A 23,055-nucleotide genomic window follows, 5' to 3' on the forward strand; every position below is an offset into this window, starting at 1 on the left:
TTAGGGAGGCAGGCTCTTCTGTTGGAGTGCTCGGGAATGCAGAAGGACTAAGCATCAAGCCTTGGATTTCATCTTTTCATAATAATCAGTTGCCATTGGGTCCACTGCAAGCCACGGTGATCCCACATGGGTCAGAGTAGAACTGTGCTTCACACAGGTTTTAATGGCTAATGTTTCAGAAGACCATTATCAGGTCCTTCCTCTGCGACACCTCTGGGCAGACTCCAACCCCCAGCCTTTTGGGTACCAGTCCAGCATATTAACTACTTGTACCAATCAGGGCCCTCACTCCGTCTCTTAATAGTAACAATCATCATACATGACAGCAACCAGCTACTGAGAGTCACATGGCGGAGTCACGTTTGCTTGATTCTCTGCCCAGTTTTTGCTGTGTCAGGACATGTACTCTTTACAGCCCAGTGCCAGCCATCCTACTACCATCTTTACTTCACAGATGTGTTTTGAGTGCCTCCAACCCAGGAACCCTGGTGGTACAGTGGTTACACTTTGGGCTACTAACTGCGAGGTTGGCAGTTCAAGCCCACCAGCCTTCTGTGGGAGAAAGATGAGGGTCTCTACTCCCCTGAAGAGTGACAGTCTCAGAAACCCCCAGGGGCCGTTTTACCCTGTCCAATAGGGCTGCGATGAGTGCACCCTGGGGTCTCATCTTCCAGTACTTCCTCAGGAACATTCTGTTGTCATCCACAGAGTTTTCATTGGCTGTTGTTTGGAAGCCGATTCCCAAGCCTTCCCTCTTAGCCTGGAAGCTAAGGAATTCAGAAGGGCCGCTGAAACCCATCCACAATGGTTGACCCCGCCAGTACTTAAAAGACTAGGCATGGCTTCCAGCATCGCAGGAGCATGCATGCCACTGCAGCACAACATAATGCACCACAGTGGAGCTTCAGGATCTGTTAGGTCCAAGGGGCAACCGGTTTTGTTTTTTTAAAATTTTTTTTTTTTTAATTGGGATTTTAAGGCGGGCTTTTGTTTAAAAAAAGAGTGCAGAACAAGTATAGGAAGAGAAATAGTCTGAGCATAGCTATCTTTGAGAACTCTGCACATTGTTGCTTGTCACCCAGCAGCAGCCAGAGGATGAGCCCCTTCTCATTTGTAGAGTGTACAGACAATGCTCATCGCCACTGCTAGAGATGGCGCAGAAAGGAGCCGGCCCCCCGTGCCTCTGCATGCCTCCTCTTCTCTGTCTCACGGCAGCGTGTTTTGTGTCTTGGTTAGCCTGCAGGGCCTTGATGGACGAGGTGGAATATGATGTCACCAGGGTTCGGCAGAAGAAGATCAAGGTGGGCTCCTTCCGCATCAATCCTGATGGGACGCAGGAGAGGAGAAAGGTAACGGAAAAGAAATTATGTGCCAGTGTATAATTGCGGATATGGGCAATTACCAACCATTTATCAAAACAGCAGTTGGTCTTAATCTTCTAACCTTTCTCTTGTGCAGGGTCTCAGCTCTAAATTGCTTCTGAGTCCTTGGGGACCCAAAGTAATCTTTAAGCTTGAAATTGAAGTATCTCTCCCAGCACCTAAATTTTGTGTCTTGTCAAATCAGAAGACATTTTAGCACTATTGTTCATCAGGATAAAAATAGTGCCTCCGTGGGTCCTGGACAAGGCCAGCAGGAGGCCCAGAGGGCCTGGGAGGGGGGTATGACTCAAAGGCCAAATACCCCTCCCCTAGACACTCCACCACCTTCTCACAAGCCAAGGGCTGCAAGATTCCTATAGGGGATGCAGGATCAGGTACAGCAGCAGCTGTTTCCCCTAGTAGGCTCAGACACCCCGCTGAGGGGACAGAAGACATGTTCTCTATCTCTGGAGACCATCCAAACAGGGGCTGCATGTATCGGGCTTGGTAGCTTCCTACGCTGCAGGGATGGAGTCTTGAGAATCCAGGAGGGCAGGGGATTGACAGCAAATGCTGGCTTCTGCCTCCAGTCTTTCCGCAATCACCTTTCGTACTTGATAATAAATAGATGCTCAGAACACAGCGCAAAATGGTCAATGCACTTGACTACTCACCCAAAGTTGGCGATTTGAGTCCATGACTACCTCTGAAAAAAAAATCAGCCATCGAAAATTCTACTGAGTGCAGTTCCGTTCAGACACACACGGGGCTGCCATACGTTAGAGATGATTTGACAGCAACTAATTTTAGCCTAAGCAAAATGTAATTAGAAAGGTCGTTTCCCCGTGTTATCGAACTCAGAACCAGTGGACGTTGGTTTTGTGTTCCTCACCATTTCTTGTCCCAGCACAGTCTACTGCATTTTAGAGCAAATCAAATAGTCAACTGGCTGTTTTTTCCCACTTCCTCTGGAAACGAAGGCTCCAGATGAAGAGGCACAGGGTCTGGGTAGGAAAAGATCTGCCAGAGTAGCTTGTGGCGTGTTAAGACGGCACAAGGGAGAGATTCTTTGCGAGCAGTCATGTGGTCGTAAAGGTCGGTTCCTGCTCATCGTAAACCTGTGTTCCACAGAATAAAACTTTCCCCTGGACCATCCCCTCCAGTCCCGGCTGTGTTTGAGCCCATTGTTGAAGTCCCTGTGTCAATCCATCTCATTGAAGGTCTTCTTCTTCTTTTTCGTTTTTCTTTCTGACATTCTACCTATTATGATGTCCTTTGCCAGGGACTGGTCTCTACTAGTAACATGTCCCAAGTAAGACCATGTCTGGCTATCCTCACGTCTAAGGAGCACTCTGATTGTACTTCTCCCAGGCAAAATTTGTTCATTCTTTTGGTAGTCCATGGCTGTGTTAACTAGAAAAACAAATCCAGACACACACACATATATATATATGTATGTATATATACATATATATATATGAAAGACCTTTATATCAAAGAGTAATTGTATATAAAGAAAACATCCCAGCCCAGTCCAGATCAAGTCCATAAGTCTCATATTAGTCCACAACTCTGATATTAGTCCATAAATCCCTTTCTAGATTCACGCAGCACATACAATGATGCAAAAATGCAGGAAGATCACAGGCCAGTGGGTACAAAGTCTTGTGGCTTCAGTGGGGGTGGAAGCATCTCCAGGGCTCTCACAGGTCTCAGTGTGGCTCCACGTGACTTGGAAGGTGAAAGCAGAAAAAGGCCCACCTCCCGGAAACCATTTATCTCCATCACCCTCCAATCAAGCTGCAGCCTGACTGACAGGCTAAACTCCACCCACATGATCCTGTGGGAGCCATGTTGGCACACACAAAAAAATCACTGTGGCGTATTCAATATTTTTTGCCAACACTATATTTCAAATGCATCAATTCCTCTTTGATCTTCCTTCTTCCTGGTTTACTTTTCATATGCTATGAAGAAATTGAAAATACTATGACTGGGATCAGCTACCCCTTGTCCTCAAAGTGACATCTTTGCTTTTACTTACAAAAGGTCTCTTGCAGCAAATTTCCCCCATCTGTTGTTTAATTTCTTGGCTGCTATTTCCATAGGCAAGACTTATAATATCTGAGGAGAAACTGGAATAGGAGCCCTGGTGCATAGTTGGCTATGGGTTAAGGTGCTAACCCCCAAGGTCAGCAGTTCAAACCCACAAGCTCTTTGGTGGAGAAAGATGAGGCTTTCTGCTGCTGTAGAGATTTACAGCTTTGGAAACCCAGAGGGACAGTTCTCCTTGTCCCCAGACTCACTGTGAGTCAGAATTAACTCAGTGACGGGAAGTTTATTTCTATTGATGGATTATTGAGCCAAGTAAAATGAGATTTTTGAACTTCATTCTTTTCTCCATTTATTGGCCAACTTGTGAGTTTTTTACTTTCTCTGAAGTATAATCCATATCGAAGCCTGTAGGTTTTAAATTTTAATCAGTCAATGTTCCAAATCTTCTTCACTTTCAGCAAGCAAAGTTATGCCATCTCTATGTGTTTGGTTGTTCACGAATCTTCTTCCAATCTCGATGCCACCTTCTTCTCTTATTAGCTCAGCGTATAAATTGAGAAAACATAGTGAAAGGATACGACCCTGGACACCTTTCCTGAGTTTAAGGTCGCATTCTGTTTGAAGTACTGCCTGTTTGCCGTTTCTGCTTCAGCACTATTAAGCCTTCTGGAATTCTCGTTCTTCACAATGCTATCCATAATCTGTTAGGATCCACACAGTCGGATGCTTTTTCGTGGTCAATAAAACAAGTAAATATCTTTCTGATATTCTCTGCTTTCATTCAGGATCCAAATGATACCAGCAATGCTGTCTTTTATTCCATATCCTCTTCTGAACCTACCTTGAATTTCAAGCACTGTCCTGCTAATAGACTGCTGGAACCCATTTAAAATGAACTTCAGCAAAATTTCACTGGCGTGTGATATTAATGACATTGTTCACTAAGTCCTGCATTCTGTCTGTTCGCGTTTCTTTACAATGGGTACAAATATGGATCTCTTCCAGTTGGCTAAGTGTCACCATTGTCTCTTCCTGCAGATGTCTATTTGATTTCTGTGTATTTCATTTGGCAAGGTTCATGTGGATAGTTGCTATTTCTGGTTTTTTTAAGGTAATGATAACGAATAAGTTGTCAATTCTGAAAAATTCTATCATACAATCCCCGGTGATGTTTCTATCACCAAGGCCATATTTTCTAACTTCCAATCTCTTTGCCTGTGACCTTCACAGGGCAACAATCACCAGGAACTGTCAATGCATCTTAATGGCATGTTTGATCAAGTTTAGACGGAACAAGTTGGAAAACTCTGCAGTTCCTTTTTCTTTGACATTAGTAGAAGGATAAGATCCAGAGAAACCAGAAATGTGATAGTTTCACCTTGCTAACACAATGAGGGATGCTGTGAATTAAACAGCTCATCGATTTCATCCACAAGCCAGTGCATCTCCACCAGAGAGGAAGCGGATCTCAAGGACCTTCCTTTGCGGCCTTGCCTCTCCAGGTTGTAAGCGCACACCTGTAAAGACCTACCTCCAAAACCAATTCAATAGAATGATCATGATAGCTTGAGCATGGCTGGAGGAGTCCATTAGCAGCTCCACTGCAGGTCTGATGCATGGATCTAGCCAGGCTGAGGTCCTGCGTGGTCTCTTGATGCGTGGTCCATCTTCTCTCCCGGAGCAGCGCGTGCAGAGGAGGGAGCAGAGTGCTCCTTAACCCAAGCCCCACAGGGTCTCCTACTGTCGGGCAGGGCTACCAAAATTCTCTCGGTGCATGTGTGTGTGTGCACGCGAGTGTTTCAAAAGCAAATGGAAAGATCATGTTTTAATAGCTTAAAATATGGGCTATCTCCTTGAAAATATTGTAAATCACACACAAGAGGACAAATATTGTTTGAGCCCACTTAAATGATAGTCTAGAATAGGCAAATGCATAGTCAGTTGGTTAGCGGCAGGGGCTAAGGAGAGAGGGGAGAAGAGGAAGTGATTGCTTCCTGGGTAGAGAGTCTGTATTTGAGGGGATGGAGAACATTTTGGAAGTAGTTAGTGGGATGGTTGCACAACGTGGTGAATTAATGCCATTGAAAGATAGCTTTCAAGTAGTGAAAATGGCAAGTGTTTGGTTATGACCTTCTCAAAGGACGATGGAATGCTTTGCTAGGGCACATGGACCAGGAGGCATGTGTATAGCTAGAAAGGAATCAGTCTGTCCTGCCAGCACGAGAGAGTCACTGGGGAAAGGCCTAAAGTAAAAAGAAGCAAACTGGAGTCCTAGGGAAAGAGGCACAGGTGGCAGAGCCAGGAAGGGACCCACAGCCACCAAGGGCATGGCCATGAGGAAACTGGCTAGACTTTGTGGAGCCCCTCCTGTGTGAGGATTTTTCAATGGTTTGTGACCCTGGCAATGGCTTTACAAAATAACGATGATTTCCAATTACTGATGAGAATTTTTAGAATTGGTAAAAGGGGCCTAAGGTCCCACAGTTAATGAAGGTCCCACCCTGGGATTTAGACAGTGCCGATGTGGGCTTTAGCGCTCGTCACTTAATACTTTTAGACTGCATCCTTTGCGCATGTAGGTGCCCAGAGTGTCCACAGTGCTCTTAATCCCAAAATGAATTTAAATTCACCTGGAGAAAATAGGCCACCACTCTCCCCTGCCTTTGTGTGTCCTTGAGGACGTTCCACTTGGAGGGGATCAAGGTGAAGCAGCATTCTGGATTCTTTCGCCAGCACTTGAGCTGGGGAGCAATGTGAAGGAGGCGGTTCTGCTACTTTCACACCAGAGGTCCCCGGGCAATCTCAAAGGAACAGCCCCTGTGATCTGCTGCCACTCAGGGGGAATCTTTCCACCTAGGACCCACTTGGAAATGGCCAAGATCTCTCTGGCGGAGCCAGTTCTTCTCCAAATCCCGTTGAGAGTGGCTTACTCTGGATGGACTGTGGGTGCTGTACAAACCCCTGTGGGTTCATCTGACTTTCCGGGGTGGGGAACATGGAGATCCTCAGCCCAGGGGGTTGGTGTCGCAGCAGGCAGGGGTGGTGGTGCTGGTATTTCTTCATGAGAGACAGTGAGGTAGTCAGGTGGCTACCTGCTGAGAGCTAGCAGGGAAGGTGCATAGGTGGGGCGGTGTTGGGGGAGACTGGCTGGGACTCAGGTAGAGGGGACATGAAGGGTGGGGAGCTGTAGCAGGTGCTCTCGGTTTGGTTGTCCTGAGCCCTTGATGTACACGGGTTCCCAGCTGGGACCCTGCCCTCTCGACAACACTTATCAGGGGGAGGGAAAAAAGCTTCCTTGGGGAGCAGTCCTGGGAGGGGTCATAAAACCCCGTGAGAAGTGTCTGCAGGGTCTTAAAGCTTGCTCTGTTTTGGCTTCCATCGTGACCCGGTGCCTCAGTGGCTCCGTACTGATTGCCTTCCCTCTTCTATACCACTTCCTCTCCCTCGCCATGTTTTCTGACCCTCCCACCACGGATAATCCAGAGACAGTAGTCAAAGGGCCCCGAAGGCAAGCGCTCTCTCCTCTGTGGGTCTGGCATGATTTCCCAAGCCCCCAATGATACTCCTGCTTCCTTTGAATTGTGACTTTAGGCCCATCAACTGCAAAGGTTTCCTGGACAGAAGAACCTGGGAGCTGCTACCAGCAGCCACACACTGGCATGAGGTCAGCCCTGGGGGAGGGACTCCACCCAGACCAGTCTCTCTGAGTTCTTGGCAGTAGGGGGACAACAGAATCACTTCTGGGGCCCCAGGACTTCTGAGGCTGCCTATGGGGACCCTCAAAGCCAAACCCAGACTCTTTTGCCTCCCCGAGGGCTAGCCCAGTGAGGGCTAGGAGGGAGCCAGGAAAGGGTCTCATGGCGCTGGGAATGATTAGAAAATAAATGTCCTTCCTTGTCATGGACACCATCCTGAAGGGCGGTTTAGAGGTCAGCAGGTGGTCCATTTTACGTGACAGCCCATAAAAATAGGGATGGTAGAGGTAGCAGCCAGCGTGTGTGTGTGTGTGTGTGTGTGTGTGTGTGTGTGTGTGTACCCCCCACTTGCCAGATGTGTTGTAAACACCTTCCACAGCCACAGTTCTTGCTGCTGTTCTCTCTCTCTCTCTGTCTTTTGTTAGAAGAAGAAATTAAATCTGCATCCAGCCAGTCTTGCTTGATGTTGCTTTCTGAGCTGCAAAGTGCTTGCCCTCTGCGTTCAAAGACGCCTCTCATCAGCTAGCGAGGCTCTGCCAGGCAAGCTCATTGAAGTTCCCGGTTCAGAGCCAGTGCCACGTGGCACCCAGGTGGCTCGTGACAGGTGAGAGACCACTTCCGCTGGCTGCATCAGAGAGAGAGAGAGAGAGAGAGAGAGAGAGAATGCTCCCGCTTGACATTTCTCCTGTGTTGTTACAAAAATCTGCATGTTCAGCAAAAGGCGGCCAGCATGTCAGCACCGAGGTTACTTCTTGTTTAAAAAAACATTTTTTTTTTAACTAATGGGATTCATGGCAGGGTAAATACAGCAATGACTCAGGCCGGTGGTTTTCTGTGTACTCACATTTATTCTCCCGTCCCCCGAACGATGACAGCCAAGCCTCCAGTAAGGCGGGTGTAAACTCAGAGCTGTTCGGAAGACCGAGCTTGAGCCTGGAGCGGGTGTTTGGGCTCCTGTTTGGTTTTGCATATTGAAACTCCGTGATCTCTCCGGTTTGCTGTGCGTGGGACCCAGGAGGCACTCAGTACACATTTGCTGAATGTCTGAGTGGAAAATGAAAGTACCCAACATGAACTGGGTTCCTTTGCTTTGCTGAAGAGTTGAGAAATAGGCTGAGTTCTTTATAAAACCATAAACGTTCCAGGAAAAAAGAACCACCAATCAGTAATAGTGATGATGGAGCAATATCTAGTTTCCACTACGTACAGCCATCCTTCTGGTATCTGCCGCGGATTGACTGCAGGACCACCCTGTAGACTCCAAAATCCATAGGTCCTCAAGTCCCTTATATAAGATTGCATTATATTTGCAAATAACTTACACATCCTCCTGAATGCTTGAAATCATCACCAATCCACCCAATACCTAATGCCGTCGTGACAATTCCAATTCATAGTGACCTTATATAGTTTCCCGGGGTGTTCATCTTTACGAAGCCGCTCAGAGCAACTGGTGGCCTTGACTTTGCAGTTAGCAGTCCAAGCTTACCAACAGTGCTCTAGGGCTTCCTTATCTCTAGGCTAGTTAGAATACCTAATGCAAAGTAAATACTATGGAAACAGTTCCTTACTCACCTCCTTAGCCTTTGAGGGATCACTTTGACTCCTAATTGCCTTCATTATCAACAAACAAAGAAAAACCCATCAATCTCGCTGCCATGCGGTCAATGCCCACCCATCACAATGCAAAAGGACAGGACCGGATTACCCCGTGAGCTTCCGAGATTGTTAAGTGCTTAAGAGAGTAGAACACCCCATCTTTCTCCCGAAGTGCGGCTGGTGGTTTTGAACTGCAGATCTTGCAGATTGCGGCCCAATGTGTAACCACTATGCCACCAGGGTTCCCCTTCTTTATCAGTCCACCCCAATTTTGGATCCATGGTTGGTTGGTTGTGTGGGTGCAGAACCTGGGACGGGAATGCGGAGCGATGACTGCAATAGCGTTTGTTAAACGTTCTTAATAACTCTGGAAGGGAAATAGGGCTCTGTAATCTGCTTTGTGCCAAAATGCAGAAGACCAGGCTCATGCGCTTTTCATGGCTGACTTTACTATGACAGCTTGATAGTAGTTTAATTTACAGATAGACAGACAAGCTCCAGTCATTTGCTGCCTCATACTGCCACATGCGGCACAACCCTGGGATACTACAGTATCCCTACTCTTTGTTACTACCATATCCTGAGTTGTGCAGCACACAACCCGAATAATTGTATGTGGGGACGATACTAATAAAATTGCTGTTGTAATCTGTCAGCAGGGAGGCGGAGGGTCACTCAGTCCAGTAGCACTTTTCAGACTGGAGCTAGTCCTTCAAGAAACTGGTTTAAATGTATGGCAACCAGCTTTTTTAAGAATCTGTAAAATCTCAGTACATCTTAGACAAAAGTAAACTATTGTTTTGTGAAACTTCTGTGTGTGATGAATTGCAATATGAAAATATGGGCCATGTTCTAAAAACCTTGAAAATCACCACGGCAGATGGTTGTCCCCAGCATGGAACAGTAGCCTAAAGATATTTTGCTGGGGAAGACTATTACTACCAAAACAATGCCATAGTAATTCCTATCTGACACTTTATGCAAAAACAAAACAAAACACCCCAGGAACTGTGTGGCTAGATATTCGGCATAAGAGCTTAGGAGTTGGTGGTTTGTACAGTTTACAGACTGGAACAGTGTGGCCCTCAGAAGTTGTCCCCAAGCCCCGGAAGTGTTTCCAGCTGACAGTTGCTGCAGGTCTCAGAATCTACACCTTCCCAATCATGTGCTCTGGCATAGTAGCTGGGTCTCATCTGCCCTCCCCAGAGTCAATCAATGCACCAGGGATGCAGGTGTGGGGTAGAACAGGGAAGGGATTCGTAGCCCAAAGGAGTTTACACTCCAATCACAGAGACCTAGACAGGAAACCGCGTGAAGCCCCAGGACAGGGTGTAATGGACCAATTTCCTGGCATGGACTTTAAGAGCCAAGGAACTCAGAGGAGAAACAATGAGGTCATGAGGCAAGTGAGGTGTGTAAGCAATGCAACAGTTACCATTGGTCCAGGACTTTTTGTACGCTGAAGATAGTGCTAGCAACGTTTGAACATCCTCAGTGGATTCTCACAACAGCAGCATAAAATAAGCATCGTGCCTCTCCTCAGTATTCTACATGGAAAAGTCAAAGCTGATGGGCTCCATTGGCCTACGGCCACCCAGTTGTTGGTGGCAAAACTGGGATCCAGACTCTAGCTTGTCCCCTTGAATGTCCACGTTATGAATCGTTTAGATACATATTACCCTGAAGGATGCAGAGAATGTAAGTGGGTAAAGAGAGAGGAGAGGGCTGGGGAAGCAATACAACAGAAGGCAGGAACTATGCTTTCTAATAAATAAAAATATGTATATACCACTCATCTCACATGTGTTGAAATGAGAGGCTTTCAGGTTCAACAGGGGAAAAAACCCAAAGTATCCAACTGGCACAGGAAGTAGGAAGTTTTATTTTCTCATATAATACGTAGTCTGAACCCAGAGCAGCTTTTGTCATTGTTAGCCGTGGTTGAGTTGACTCTAATTCCAGGCAACCTTTCGTCCAACAGAACAAAATGCTGCCCAGCTCTGTGCCCTGAGCCTGGTTGTTGGTATGTTGCGGTCCATTGCGGTGGCTATTCTGTCGAGCCATCTCGTTAAGGTGGTCTTCTGCTTTAGCCAAATGGGATGTCTTGGACTACATAGGTAGTTCGGGGTCCAGGGAATCCAGCAGCACACTGACGTCACGAATGACGTGATTCTTGTCGTTTTTGCTTGTGTGTTTGTGAGCTCTGCCTCTTAGATCAATTCTCCTCATCAACTCAAAGTGGCTGCACAATGGTAGGTAAAACACACACGCAACAAACATGGCCTTCTGCTCCTTGTTGACAACTGGGAATCTGGACCAGGACCGCCCACTTGACCACCAGAATGATGTTCCCTTAGCTCTTATGGGCCAGGAATGCCTCCACTGGCCAAGACGGAACCAATCCCTTGTCAAAGGGAATAAGCCCACTCGGAGAGGCTCAAGTCCATCAAGGCTCACTTCCTGCGGCTGGGGAGGAGCCAACCTCTCCTGACCAGTTAGGGGGGTGAGCTTAACCGAGTTTTCTTAGGACCGTTCCATAGAGTGCCACCACATTTGCGGCTGTGGTTTAGCATCCCTGAGTTGATGAGCAGGGACCGTTCAGGAGATCGTAAGACTACCCTGACAGAGTCCTGAGTGTGGGTGAAGGGACTGTGAGGAATGAGGTTGGATGGAGACACTCGTGAGTGTTTTGTTATTATTTACTTTTAAAAAATAAGTCAGAGGAAAGAATGGGATGAGGATGGAATGCTGTGCTAGAAATGATACCAGGAGTTGTTGATACCTAGGGGAGTTGTTGGTCCTCGGTAAATCTATTGCTTTGGCACCACTGTGAATAAAATTATGTTTACAGAAGCCTGTAAATCGCTGTGTGAAAAAAAAATCAGGACAGCGTATCCTAGGAGTGAGTGTAAAAAGGGAGTTGTTTACAAGTATGTGCAGATGGCTCCTGTATGTATCTGTATCTGTTCATGGAGGAAAGCTTGGTCTGATACACACCACACTATTAAAAGTGGCCCGATGTAAGATTACGATTGAGTTTCTTTTCTTTTTGCTTATCTTAAATTTTTTTGGCTATAACAAATACATTCTTACTTGTGTAATTGCAATACATAATCACAATGTTTGTTTTTAAAGAAACCAAAAGAACTTCATTTTATTAGGTGTGGCTCCTAGTTGTTACCAAGAGTTTCCACTGATTCCAGCACCATGTTTACAGAGAACTGCTCCCTAGGGTTTCCAAGATGGCCAGGCTTGTCTTCTGAGGTACCTACGGGTGGGTTCGAACCTCTCACCTTTTGACTAGTATTCAAGAGATTACCCATTTGTGCTCCGCAGGGACTCCTTGTTTCTAGTAAGATGGAGAACTGAAAATGAACAAGGGATGTTCTTTTGGTCAAAATATTTGATCAAAAGATGTGAAGTGGCTCTCTCTTAATTTGTCCACCCTTGCTGGTCATGTGAAGCCTTTTATCTTTAACAATATTCTATGAGGGGCTTCAAAAAGTTCGTGGAAAACTGGTACTGAAAGACAATGGGATTTTCCATGAACGTTTTAAAGCCCTCTTGTATGTTTGCTAAAATGTTTTTAGCTTTTAGGAATTTGAGATTCAGAGGAAGCTGGAGATGGAAAGGAAATGATTTTCACCTTGGTCTCTGAAACTACTCTCTCTTCTTTCCAAATTCTATTGACAAAAGATGTTCTCTCTCTCTCTCTCTCTCTCTCTCTGTATGTATATATATATATATATATTTTTTTTTTTTTTTTTACACACACATATATAAAATGTTTGCAATGAACTTATATGTTACTACAAACTCCAAGTCCACTTCAGTTTTACTTTTCCTCCCTCTTTAGCCACAGAGACCACAGTTTAGACCTGAGGAGTAGGAAATAGGAGGGTCTTTAAGGCTGGGAGCCTTCACTCATGGGTTTGTTTTTGTTTTTAAGAAGCATAGTTTTTGTAGTTACACAGCCCATCTCAACAAATGAACTGGGTAATAATTTCCCATTAAACCCCCCATAAATGTGGTTCCCCCGCCCCTGCCCATCCATCCTCACTCCCTCCATAATTTCTTATTCCTCACCTCTCCCTGCCCCCGCCCCTATCCCTGGCCTCCTCATAATCTTCAACATCTTATCTTTTGGTGTGAAAACTTTCCCTTTTCTTTGGTTTTTCCTTATAATGTGGTAGGAATTACTCTTTAGAAACATCTCTCTTAATAGTCAATTAAAAAAAAGAATAGGTGTTAGTGTGCTCAATAATAAATCACCCCACCCCCCTTACATAGACTCATTTTTCTGTCTTGTCAAAGAAGAAAAATAAGACGGACTGGATGGCTCGTTCTAGTCCACAAGAACCTGAATGTGGAGTTCTGTTCATTTTATGTGATGTGGTCAGCGACTTTGTTGTATACCTTCTTCTAGACCATGGTGATAGTTGAGTTTGTGTCCACTTAGCTGTGCCAGAACTCTCAGGAGTTTGTCAGATGAGCTCTTTCCCATGATGCGCCCTAACGTAATGTAAACAGCTCTATGATTGATCTGCTAGGAACAGTCAAGGGGTGTGGGAAGACTAGGGTGGAGTGCAACCCTTTGCTCAGGTCACAGATGTTTATATATATTTCTTATTGTGGTCCCGTTCAGAATAGTCGGCAGTGCTAGTCAAGTACTATGCAGTTCTGGTCTGGGGGTCAGTTTCTTATTCATTTTGCTCATGTTTGTGTCTTAATTGTGCCATTTATAGTCACTGTAGTTATTGATAGATATAAATTTTCTGTTATCATTTCACTGTGTGTGTGATATTGATGTTTTCTGTGTTCCATACACTTTTTCTGTTCTGAGTTCACTTTGTTTGCAAATTTTCTTATAATTTCTTTCATTAATGTTGTTTAGTGTTTGCTATGTCTTTCTGATTAGCTTTTTAAATTTTAGTGAGAAAGGTTTATTTTCTTTGCGGTTATTCTATAATTATTATTATCTTCCCAAGTTGACAAAACTCCACTCTATCTTAATATTGTCTTGACTTCTTCCTTTGATGTTCTTATGCATCATGTATTATCTTTTGGGTTTGTAGGTATCATTGTTTATAAATTGCTGATGACCCTATTGCCTTATTTTCAGAGCTGTAGATTTATGTTCTTTTCCATCCTTTTTGAAGCTAGGTTGATTTCTGGGTAACCTTCTTGTGTGTCTTTATGTCCAGTTGGTGTCTGTTGTTGGTTCTCTGTCCAAAGGATTCCCTTTAGGAGTTCTCACTCGGTTTGTATGTTTTGTTTTTTTTACAAATTCCCTTCATTTTTGTTTATCTGGGAATGCAGACAAACTAATTTCACCATTGGATGTGAATGACAATTTCACTTATGGATAATTCCTGGTTGGCCAATTAGTTTCAGAATTTTACACATTGCATCCTACTGTCTTGTTGCCAGCATGATTTCTCCCAAGAACTCGGGATTCCGTCTTTGGATTTCCCTTTGCAGGCAGGTTCATTTTTTCTGAGTTGTTTTCAGGATTCTTTTTTTTTGGCTTTGTATTTTGAAAGTTTGTTTATTATATGTCTTAGAGTTTTTCTTTTGAGGTCTAGTCTATTTGGTGCTTGTGGAGCATTTTGAATGCAATTTTTCTCATCTTTCATGTTACTATGGAACTTTTATTTCAACAAATCTTCAACAGTTTTCTTGTTTTTGTTTTGTTTTGTTGGTAAGTTCCTGTTCTGGAATTTTGATCCCAGGGAAGTTATTCCTCTTGATGATGCCCTACATAATTCAATGACAATTTTTGTAGTTTTCACTTTTTTTCTGATTGTTTCACAGATTAATACTAAGAAAGGTGTCTGTTTTGCTAATTTAGTTTTCCATTGACTCAATTCTGCTTTTTCCTTTTAACACATCAGCTATTTCAAACCACGGGGTTCTGTCTGCATGCTGTGTAAGTAAACAAAAACCAAACTCCTGCCATCGTCGAGTTGATTCTGACTCATAGCAACCCTATTGGACAGAGTAGAACTGCCCTGTGGGTTTCTGAGACTGTGATGCTAGGAGGAGAAAACTTCATCTTTCAATGTCACCAGGCTTCTTTACTGCTCCTTATGCCTCCTTATTTACGGGTTTTCATTCAATCTCAGCTTTTCATTGGTAATTGATCAACTTCTTTACCCTTTTCCTTGAAGCTGTGGCTTTCAGGATTGTTGATGTCACCCGTATTTGTTGTTGGATCAACTATCTGCCTGGTCTGCCATCTTGGATCCGCCTCCAAGTGTAGCTCTTTACGGATTGTATTTGTCAGGGTAGGTACTTGCTATAATAATCCCATGACTTCAGTGGCTTTGTACATTGAGAACTCCTTTTCAGCTCATGTATTCCAGTGTGTGTGGTCAGGGAAGTGTAATCCACATGGCCACTCACGAACCCAGGCTACTCACATCTGACGGCTCAACTCTCTAGACCCTCAGAGAGCTCATCATTGAGGAAGTGGACGAGGAAGAAAAAGAAATGGTGGCTGATGAACACACAGCAGTATCTGCCTCACCGGTCACTGGGGAAGAGCCTGGTGACATGAGACAAAGAGAAGTAACTCATTTGGTAACCTGAGTGAGGTTTACCCAAACCTATGACTGTCATGATCAAGTACAGCACAGCCCGTGAGTCTTTTAACCTCTCAGAGCTGGCAGAAATAGTCAGGCCAGGCCACCGTCCTTATCTCTGGCAGCAGTTTGTTGGTCCTCCGAATCCTGGTCTTCCATACGTACTTCCTTCCAGGTGACAGCAGATGATAATTTAAGTCACTTTGTTGGCCATTGCATGCCATGAATTAGCAGTGTCCCATTTGAAATGGTAACTAGAGACCCACTGCTTACTGCTTACGCAACCAGGTGAGAATAGCCTTGCTCTGATTCTTATCCCCGAGAGTTGATTGACTACAGCCAACATTTTACCAAATGTTGCTTATACCCGCTCAAGGTCCAATTGCAAAGATAGAATCACTTCAGCTATTTCCAAAGAAAATAATTTAATCCAGAGAATTAGATGCTTCACTACAGCACCCCTGGGCCACCAGAGGAGCTGCTCTCTCCCTGGAAGACAGCAAAGAGGAGAATCAGGAGGCCGCAGCTGGCACTGCCCATGTGTGCTGTGATTCAGGGGTCAGCAAATGCTGCTGGTGTTGTTGCTGCTACAACCTTGGCTCTGATGCTATGGCATGCTTGCTGGATCTGCACTGGATCCCTGGGAGCCCTGAATCCTGATTGGCTGTACTCACAATTATCCTCCTCTTCATAACCAGTGCCCACAATGGGGTACTGGGGGCTGCTCCAGAAAGTCCAAGGACTCAATGTTCACTGGAAGAAAGCAGCAGAAACAGAGCAAAGATGGCCCCAGCCTCCCTCTGCCTTTCAAATGCTACCAGTGCATCTCGTTAGCCAGATCTCAATTCCACATAAACCCTTTGTGCAAATGCATCTTGAAAATGTCGGACTGTGCTGTCCAGCCTTTGCAGTACATAATGGAGGACAGGGAATGGTTGCCAAGTGCTGGTTTCATTCATCACTTTCTGAAATGTAGTCTGTAAGAACGGATTAAATATTGGCTAGGCAACTCACGGCTACTACTATTCGTGCTCTGTTTATCCTAGTCTTTTCTTTTTAAAAAGATGTTTCTTTTTTAAAATGCTTTTTAAAAACTAGTTTCTTTTAAAAAATTCAAGTGGATTCTGTGCATTTCTCAAGTTCATCTCCATACATTGCATGCTTGTGGTTGCTGTCGGGATTGAATTTGGGGACCTATAGGCTTTTTGACTCCATCCCATCTTGGATAATTGCTCTCTTCTGGTCAAAAGCACCATCCTCTTTACCTTCCCAAAGGGTCTGGCTTTGATCATCACGAGCTGGGAGGCCTTGCCGGGAACTTTTGTTATTGACCTAGAGGCAGAGACCGAGCTCAATGGGGCCTGGGTACTGACAGTGGACAGCAAAGGAGGAAATCAGGGGAAAGAAATCATGAATTGTGTTTCTGATTTGTCACAAGTATCGTGTCTTTCCCTAAAGCCTGTGCGCAATCGCAGGAACCTTTTTAATGTCAGATTTGGCTTTAGGGGCGTGAGCTTGCACAGAGAGTTTTCCCACTTGCTTCCTGGTTTGTTTATGAGGGAGAAGAGTCTCCCTGATCCCCTTCACATACGTGCTACATATAGAACCATGTTTTCTGCTTAAAAGTATCCAAGATACCCCCCACATTAGCCAGGGTGACCCACCGGAAATGCAGAAAGCATGAAACAATACCATTCATACTACACATGCGTAAAATTTTGTTGAAGATCATTTGAAATAGTTGCAACAGCATATCGGTAGGGAATTCACGCTGAATTTAGAAGAGGACGTGGCAGTATATCGTTGATGCCAGGTGGCTCTTGGCCAAAAGCAGAAAATATCAGAACAGTGTTTACCTATATTTTATTGACTATGTGAAGGCATTTGACTGTGTGGATCATAACAAACTCTGGCTAATTTGTGAAGAATGGGAATTTCAAAGCAGTTCATGGTGTTCATGGGGAACCTGTACATAGGTTCAAACAGATCAAGGGGCGGTTGGTTGCTTGGCTTAAAGTCAGGAAAGGTGTGCACCGAGGTTGTATCTCTACACCACACTTATTCAGTCTGTATGCTGAGCAAATAATCTGAGATACAAAACTATATGAAGGAGAGCATCCCAACTGAATTGAAGGAAGACTCATGAACAATATTCAGATACAACCTGGCTTGGTGCAAATAAAGAGAACTGGAAGGATTTACCAGTGAAGCTCAAAGACTACGGCCTTCAATGTGGATGGCATTGCAACTCACGGAAGGATCAGGGTTTCGCAGCATCTGTACATCCACACGCTCAGTAGCTCACTGCCACTATCACAGAGCAAAGAGAGGGCGTGAGATAGACCTATGAAGTTGGGTCTAGAGCAACCTAGTGCATCGAGGTGACTGAGAGTCTTGGGTGCTGGAGAAAAAGGAACGAAAAAGAATTTTCTCCTGCTTAGCTATTTTGCAGCAGACTCGTGGGGAGGATCATTCCCAGCTCCTGCGAGGAGGACTCGATGCTCTTCCAAGCCCGGCCAGCAGGGGGTGCCTTCCCCCAGGGCTTTCCCACTTCCAGGATCGCCATCCCCACAAGGGGTTAAGGACCTGCCTGGACTGAGATTCCAGCCCACCCCCTTCCCCCCAGACCACATAGGATTAAAAATTCATGCTGCCCCCAGAGCATGGGGGAAGAGGGGTAACACAAAATTTAAAGGAAGAGAGATTATTTTTAATCCTCTTGGTAGATGTGGAAACAATGACGGACTGCAAAGCTGCGAAAAGTTTGCTCCATTAGATTGAGGCGTGAATGACAGACGTTGCTACAGGGAGCAGGTAATTTTAAACTCTTACGTTTTTCCTCATGAAATCAGAAAACTGTCTTGATCCCATAGATAGGACTCTCAGGTCCAAGGTGCTCGGATTGTCATAAGGCTTAGCTTGGGGCAGCATTTTGTAGGGTGCAAACTCGGTATCAGTTTTGGCCTCTGGGACCTTAGACTTGGGAAGGAGGGAGCCCGTACTTGCTCCAGAACTTGGACACAGGAGCAAGAACGCTCCTTCGCTGGGCTGGCTTCTCACGCTTGGGGGGAAGCTCTCTCTTAGGACCGTGGATTCTGCAGACCACTTGGGCACGTTCTTCCTTACAACTAACTCGAACAAACCGTAACTTTGTGTTTTGAGGCTCTTTTGAAAAGGGCACAAGCATCCCGGCCCCCCCCTCCCCCCCGCCTGGAGGAATGGGCATATTCCAAGTCAAATTTCAGAGCCGTCTCAATTGTTTGCCCACTGAAAACTGTCAGGTGCTGGGTGGCTGAGTGCACCCCCTACCCCCTACCACCTTCTGGGCTTAGATGCGTGGAGAGGGGCGAGGGAAGGGCCTGGCCTGGCACAGGGGTCTGGAGCTCAGTGTGTTTGGAAGATGGTGGCCGTGGGATACAGTCGTTTGGGCAAAGCCTGCTTCTTACTGACCCTTCCTTCAGTGGACAGACGCAGCGTGTGCGTGCTGTGGATGGTTTCTTCCGCCGACTGCACTTGGAGGCTCTCTTGAGTGGTGTGTGTCCGCATAAAAGCGATACTCGATGTTACGGTATCTTGTTTTCTAACGACAGGAGATTATATATATACTCTCAGTAAGAATTTCATGTAGGTGTAGAGAGGTGTTGCTTTTTTTTTTAGAGAGAACTTTTTTTTAATGCTTCAAAGAATTGAGGTAACATAGAGTTCACTCTTTGTAAGCACATCATCCATTAATCACATTTATCATGCTGTGCAATTGCCCCACGGTGACCCATATCGTAAGTAACAACTCCCCATCCCCTCTAACTCCCAGCCTTTGGTAACCAGTGGTAAACCTTTGCCTTTCCTGCCCTAGATATTTGATATAAGTTGGATCATACAGTATTCGCTCTTTTGTGACAGAAATTCTTTCACTTGGCCTTTTATTTTCAAGGTTCATCCACAGAATTGCGTGTGTCAGAACGTCATTTCTCTTTTATGGTTGAACACTATTGTATCTATGTACCATGTTGTATTTATCCATTCACCTGTTTATGGACACTTGAATTATGTTCACCTTTTGGCTCTTGTAAATAGTGCTGCAGTGAGCATTGGGGTTCATATCTGAGTCCCTGTTTTCAATTCATTGGGAGTATGCACACAGGAGTAGAATTGCTGGGTCATATAGTCATTATATACTTAATTTTTTTAGGAACAACCAAGCTATTCTCCACAGAGGCTGTCCCATTTTACATTTCTACCAGCAGTGCCTAAAGGGTTCCTGATTTTTCCCCATATCCTCATCAACCCAGTTTTCCAATGGCCTTGTATAGCTGTTCTATTGTTCTGAAGTAGTATCTCAGTGGGGTTTGGATTTGCACTTCTGAGGGAATGCACTTTCATATCTGATTTGTAAAATGAATTCTATTTACAATGCTCCCCAGAGCCGGGAGAAGAAACATCAACTATAACAGTAGCTTGATGTTTTGTCCCATTTTTATGATATGGGGTCATTTTGAAGAACAAAAACCAAAACAAAACCCCAAACATTTTGAAGAGGCTTTGGGAAATTTCACAATGAGAATTATCTTACGTTGCAGTTGATTGAGAAAAGAATTCCTGGCAACACTTTGAGGAGGTGGTGGTAGGTAAAATAAAGCAAGGGTTCATAAGGTGTCTGGTATCAAAATGGCGGAGAACCACTGTCAAATGACAGTTTAAAAAGATACTGGCACAGAGAAAGAAAAAAGCCAGCCAGGACCATACATAGTTACAGCTCTCTTCTGTAAGCAAAACAAATGGGCTTGTCTTTATTATGAATCAGCTATTCTTTAAAAATTTGTGTTGGATTTTCAAATCTATTTGCATGTGTATATCTGTGTGATTTCTCTCTCTCAATTTTAGGATCATTTTTAGTTATGCAGTGTCTTGCACTCCGTACACATTGATCTGAATGCAATCACATGTATGATTTTGAACATATGTGTACAGATAGTAGATTTGCCTAAGCTGTGAATTTGGGAGCTTGATCTGATCCTTTCCCTCAAAGCACACATTTGCAGGAGGAGGCAAGGGAACTTGCAGAGCAGAGGCAACCCATTCTCTGAGGTCCTTTCTAGAGACTCTCCGGGTAGACAGTGGCCCTGGGCTCCAGCTTAGGCCTTAGGGGACCGATAAGCAAAATAACCCTTCTCCCCACTTCTGAGGCATTAGACACATCAGAGTCTGTCCTTGGAACGCTGTCCTAGCAGCTTCCCTGATGGCCACCTCCCTTCCCCACCCCACCGCCCCCTCGGCCTGACATGCCTCCTGGCACTTCCTATTCACTCTCGGGCCCGGTTTGAGCGTGTGAAGGTGGAAACAGAAAACTCTCCCCAAAGGTCCTTGAGCAGTTCTTGAAAGCAGAAATACAAATGAGGAATTAGCCCATCCCTGGCTGTGGTCTCACTCAGCACCCCTCTGCCTGGCAGGCAGATTGCCCAAGTCCCACCTGCTGAGGGAGGTGCAGGAGCGAAAGCCTGGGTTTAAGCAGCTTGCTGACCATCAGGGCCAGCCCGTTCAAAGAGCTCACAGCGGCCCAGTCTACAGAAGGGCCGCTTAGACTGGGCAAACTTCTTTTTCCAACTTCTAAATGCTATATAGCCCTCCCGTATTTAAATGTCCTGACTGAGCCAATTATCTCTATGTTAAATCCACACAGTTTTAAGGAGAAAGAATCTTTTCATTTAGCTTAGAATCATGTACCAGCACTAAACATTGACCATATTTCTTGAACTTCGGTTTGAAAAAAAATAAGCATGTAGAATAGAAAATCCCCGGCTGTGGATTCAATTCTGACTCATTGCCCCTTTGTAAGGCTTCCAAGGCTGCACATCTTTACAAGAGATTATAGCCTCACCTTCCTCGGGCTAGTGGGTCTAGAAGACAGCAAAGAGTTAAATTGCCAAGTTATCACACATTTTGGCATAGTGTGAACTCAGTTTTTCCTTTAAAAACAAACAAATAAACAAAAAACGCCCGCTCTAGAACTAGAAGCCTATTTACAAGTAGAATGAAGAGTGGACACAGTGTGTGGTATTGAAGGAAGTCTTGTAGCGCAGGGTGTGCATACCCGATGAAGCCAGAGAAGCCAGGCCAGCGGCTTGACAGGGATTTGTTCTGTGCCAGGCCTATAAACCAGGAATGCCCAACATTCTAATCAAAGGATTTGATGGAGAAAACCATATACGGCATGGAGACCATCAGTTTGGTGCGAGAGGCTTCTGCCCCATTAGAATCGTTGAGCAGAGGTTTAAGCTTTTAAAGCCTTCATGGAAGGGCTTCTCAGCCAGGGATGATTTCGCTCCCCAGGCAACAGTTGCAGTGTCTAGAAACATGTTAGACCAGCAAGATTTGGAAATGCAGCTGGCATCTAGTGGGTAGAGATCAGGGATGCTACTAAACATCCCGCAACACACAACGCAGCCTCCACATCAAAGCATCATCCCACCCAACTGTCAATCAGGCCTAGGTGGAGAGAGCCCCTTCGATGGAAATCAGCAACTTTGTTCATGCAGACCTGGCATCCCAACATTTTGAGGATGCGATGGCTGTAACTATACAAAGAATAGATTGCTGGAGTTACATTTGAAACCCTTTCTGTTGGCGCTGGATCTCCAACTGCAGCCAGATCCTGTGCAGAGAGAGCAACACTCCACCAGGACATGAAGGAGGAGGATGTGTCTGGTTCGGTTGGGTACAGCTAGAAGCCAGTCTAAAGAGCTGCACGGAGCCTCGCAGCAGGAGATGGTGAGAGTCAAGCAGTGGCAGAAGATTGGGCCAAATCCAGCTTACCAACAGCCAACAATTATATATCAAAGACTTCACCTAATGAGGTACAGGTCCAGTTTCTTAGAAAGCCTGGCCATTGGCCACCGTGGGTCTCTCTCCCATCTCTCTGGCCACTTGCGGGGAGCTGAAGAGTCGTTACCTCTTTTAAACCCAGTGCCTGCCCTGTGCGTGGTTTGCAGCCCTCCCTCGAAGCTTCCAGGTGTCCAGGTGCCGTCATCTTTGCTGGCACACCATTGTTTTTTCTCACGGGTGGGACATTTTCTCTATAACCAGCGCTCTAACAAAAGAGAGTGGTTGGAAAAAAAGGCCAAGAAGACGACTTGTTTCAAGAGAAATGGACGAGGGCCCGAGTCTGTACAATAAAGACAACCTCAAATCCAAAGGAGTTTGTTTGAGTCTAGAAAACGAGCTGTTCGTCTACAGCGCTTGGTGTGGAGTAAGGGTAGGGAGGGGTGGGAGGGGATCCAAGTCACTTTTTCATGCGCTGCCCTCTGCCTCTCCACCTTCTTGCTGTATCTTCACTCTCCTCCTCTAAGAGGTAGGGCATTGAGAAGCCCTTACAGCCCATCCTCTACTTTGGTGCCTGCAGACACTCGGTGGTCTCTCCTTTGCACACTAGCCCCACCCCCACCCCCCGGCCTCATAATTGAATGAATAATTGCAAAGGAAAAGTGATTTGTGACTGAGAGAGCCAAGGTTGCCAGAGTTGTGTAAACCCAACTGCCCAAGAACTTATCCGGTTGGGGCACAGGGAGGGACCTGGCACTTCAGCAATCCTACCCGGCCCACTAATAAGACTTTTAAAGTGATTAAAGGGAGAGTTGGTTATGGACAAAACTCCAATGAGAGATTGAAAATTTTATATTAAAAGGGTCCTTACTCCCCTGCCCATTGTTTAAGTCAAGTGAAAAAAAATAATTAGGCTCTCTGGGTCCCTCTCATGCCCTTTTCCTT

General features: G+C 45.3%; 1 protein-coding gene across 2 annotated transcripts in view; it reads left to right on the forward strand.

The window, feature by feature from the left end:
- Positions 1-1,250: 1,250 nt before the first annotated feature.
- Positions 1,251-23,055, forward strand: part of CNPY1 (canopy FGF signaling regulator 1) — a 61,413-nt gene continuing 39,608 nt past the window's right edge. The window contains exon 1 of one of the 2 annotated variants that reach the window (XM_004702329.3): positions 1,251-1,349. In XM_004702329.3, coding sequence (XP_004702386.3) covers positions 1,251-1,349 — 99 coding nt within the window. Of the gene's footprint in view, positions 1,350-18,010; positions 18,109-23,055 lie in introns of those variants that run through there. The other variant, XM_045290017.1, reaches the window with a different exon arrangement.

The sequence above is a fragment of the Echinops telfairi genome, unplaced genomic scaffold (genome assembly GCF_000313985.2).
Source record: "Echinops telfairi isolate 266 unplaced genomic scaffold, ASM31398v2 ScPeMD7_31;HRSCAF=116, whole genome shotgun sequence".
Classification (NCBI taxonomy): domain Eukaryota; kingdom Metazoa; phylum Chordata; class Mammalia; order Afrosoricida; family Tenrecidae; genus Echinops; species Echinops telfairi.